This window comes from Ruditapes philippinarum, unplaced genomic scaffold, assembly GCF_026571515.1.
Source record: "Ruditapes philippinarum isolate M1 unplaced genomic scaffold, ASM2657151v2 ctg19194_1_1_1_1, whole genome shotgun sequence".
NCBI lineage: Eukaryota > Metazoa > Mollusca > Bivalvia > Venerida > Veneridae > Ruditapes > Ruditapes philippinarum.
The window spans coordinates 1-1,835 of record NW_026855684.1 but is presented as its reverse complement, the minus strand read 5'-3'; the positions used below and the strand labels follow the sequence as shown (position 1 = coordinate 1,835).

Here is a 1,835-nt window from a genome sequence, read left to right as displayed (position 1 = left end):
AGTTGTAGGCAGGCAGTTGTAGGTAGGCATATGTAGGTAGGCAGTTGTAGGTAGGCAGTTGTCGGCAGGCAGTGGTAGGCAGACAGTTGTATGTAGGCAGGTAGTTGTAGGCAGCCACTTGTAGGAAGGCAGTTGTAGATAGGCTGTTGTCGGCAGGAAGTTGTAGGTAGGCAGGCAGTTGTCGGCAGGCAGTGGTAGGCAGACAGTTGTAGACAGTCAGTTCTTGGGAGAATGTTGTAGGTAGGCAGTTGTAGGCAGGCATTTGTAGGTAGGCATTTGTAGGTAGGCAGTGTAGGTAGGCAGTTGTAGGCAGGCAGTTGTAGGTAGGCAGTTGTAGGCAGGCAGTTGTAGGTAGGCAGTTGTAGGCAGGCATTTGTAGGTAGACATTTATAGGCAGGCATTTGTAGGTAGGCATTTGTAGGTAGGCAGTTGTAGGCAGGCAGTTGTAGGTAGGCAGTTGTAGGCAGGCAGTGGTAGGCAGGCAGTTGTAGATAGGCATATGTAGGTAGGCAGTTGTAGGTAGGCAGTTGTAGACAGGCAGTTGTAGGCAGGCAGTTGTAGATAGGCAGTTGTAGGTAGGCAGTTGTAGGCAGGCAGTTGTAGGCAGGTAGTTGTAGGCAGGCAGTTGTAGACAGGCAGTTGTAGACATGTAGTTGTAGGCAGGCAGTTGTAGGCAGACAGTTGTAGGCAGACAGGCAGTTGCAGGTAGGCAGTTGTAGGCAGGTAGTTGTAGGCAGGTAGTTGTAGGCAGACAGTAGTAGGCAGGCAGTTGTAGGCAGGTAGTTGTAGGCAGGTAGTTGTAGGCAGGCAGTTGTAGCAGACAGTTGTAGACAGGTAGTTGTAGGCAGGCAGTTGTAGGCAGGCAGTTGTAGGCAGGTAGTTGTAGGCAGGTAGTTGTAGGCAGGTAGTTGTAGGCAGGCAGTTGTAGGCAGGCAGTTGTAGGTAGGCATATGTAGGTAGGCAGTTGTAGGTAGGCAGTTGTCGGCAGGCAGTGGTAGGCAGACAGTTGTATGTAGGCAGGTAGTTGTAGGCAGCCAATTGTAGGAAGGCAGTTGTAGATAGGCTGTTGTCGGCAGGAAGTTGTAGGTAGGCAGGCAGTTGTCGGCAGGCAGTGGTAGGCAGACAGTTGTAGACAGGCAGTTCTTGGGAGAATGTTGTAGGTAGGCAGTTGTAGGCAGGCATTTGTAGGTAGGCATTTGTAGGTAGGCAGTGTAGGTAGGCAGTTGTAGGCAGGCAGTTGTAGGTAGGCAGTTGTAGGCAGGCAGTTGTAGGTAGGCAGTTGTAGGCAGGCATTTGTAGGTAGGCAGTTGTAGGTAGGCAATAATGTAGGTAGGCAGTTGTAGGTAGGCAGTTGTAGGCAGGCAGTTGTAGGTAGGCAGTTGTAGGCAGGCAGTGGTAGGCAGGCAGTTGTAGATAGGCATATGTAGGTAGGCAGTTGTAGGTAGGCAGTTGTAGACAGGCAGTTCTAGGCAGGCAGTTGTAGATAGGCAGTTGTAGGTAGGCAGTTGTAGGCAGGCAGTTGTAGGCAGGTAGTTGTAGGCAGGCAGTTGTAGGCAGGCAAGCAGTTGTTGGGAGACTGGCAATTTTTAAAACTAAGACAACTCTATATCATTGTAACATTTACGGAAAATAATAAATGAAAAGATGAACAACAAATTGATAAATCAAATATAAAAAAATATTTAAGAAAAAATAAAAATAACTAATATTTTAAATCCAAATTAATATTCAACGCTTTAAAATTGCAACATTTAGAAAAATATATTTAAGAAAATAAAAAATCCCGAAATTTACAATTTTATCGGAAATTTAATAATTTTTGAATCCCAAGAAAA

At 46.6% G+C, this 1,835-nt stretch overlaps 1 protein-coding gene across 1 annotated transcript; it reads right to left on the bottom strand.

Annotated features, from left to right (window-relative positions):
* Window positions 1–387: 387 nt before the first annotated feature.
* LOC132744095 (deleted in azoospermia protein 2-like) lies at window positions 388–1,603 on the bottom strand (the record flags this gene model as incomplete). Its single annotated transcript, XM_060732710.1, has 1 exon — window positions 388–1,603. A coding segment is annotated over one exon (1,216 nt), but the record flags the coding sequence as incomplete, so codon positions are not given.
* Window positions 1,604–1,835: the final 232 nt, after the last annotated feature.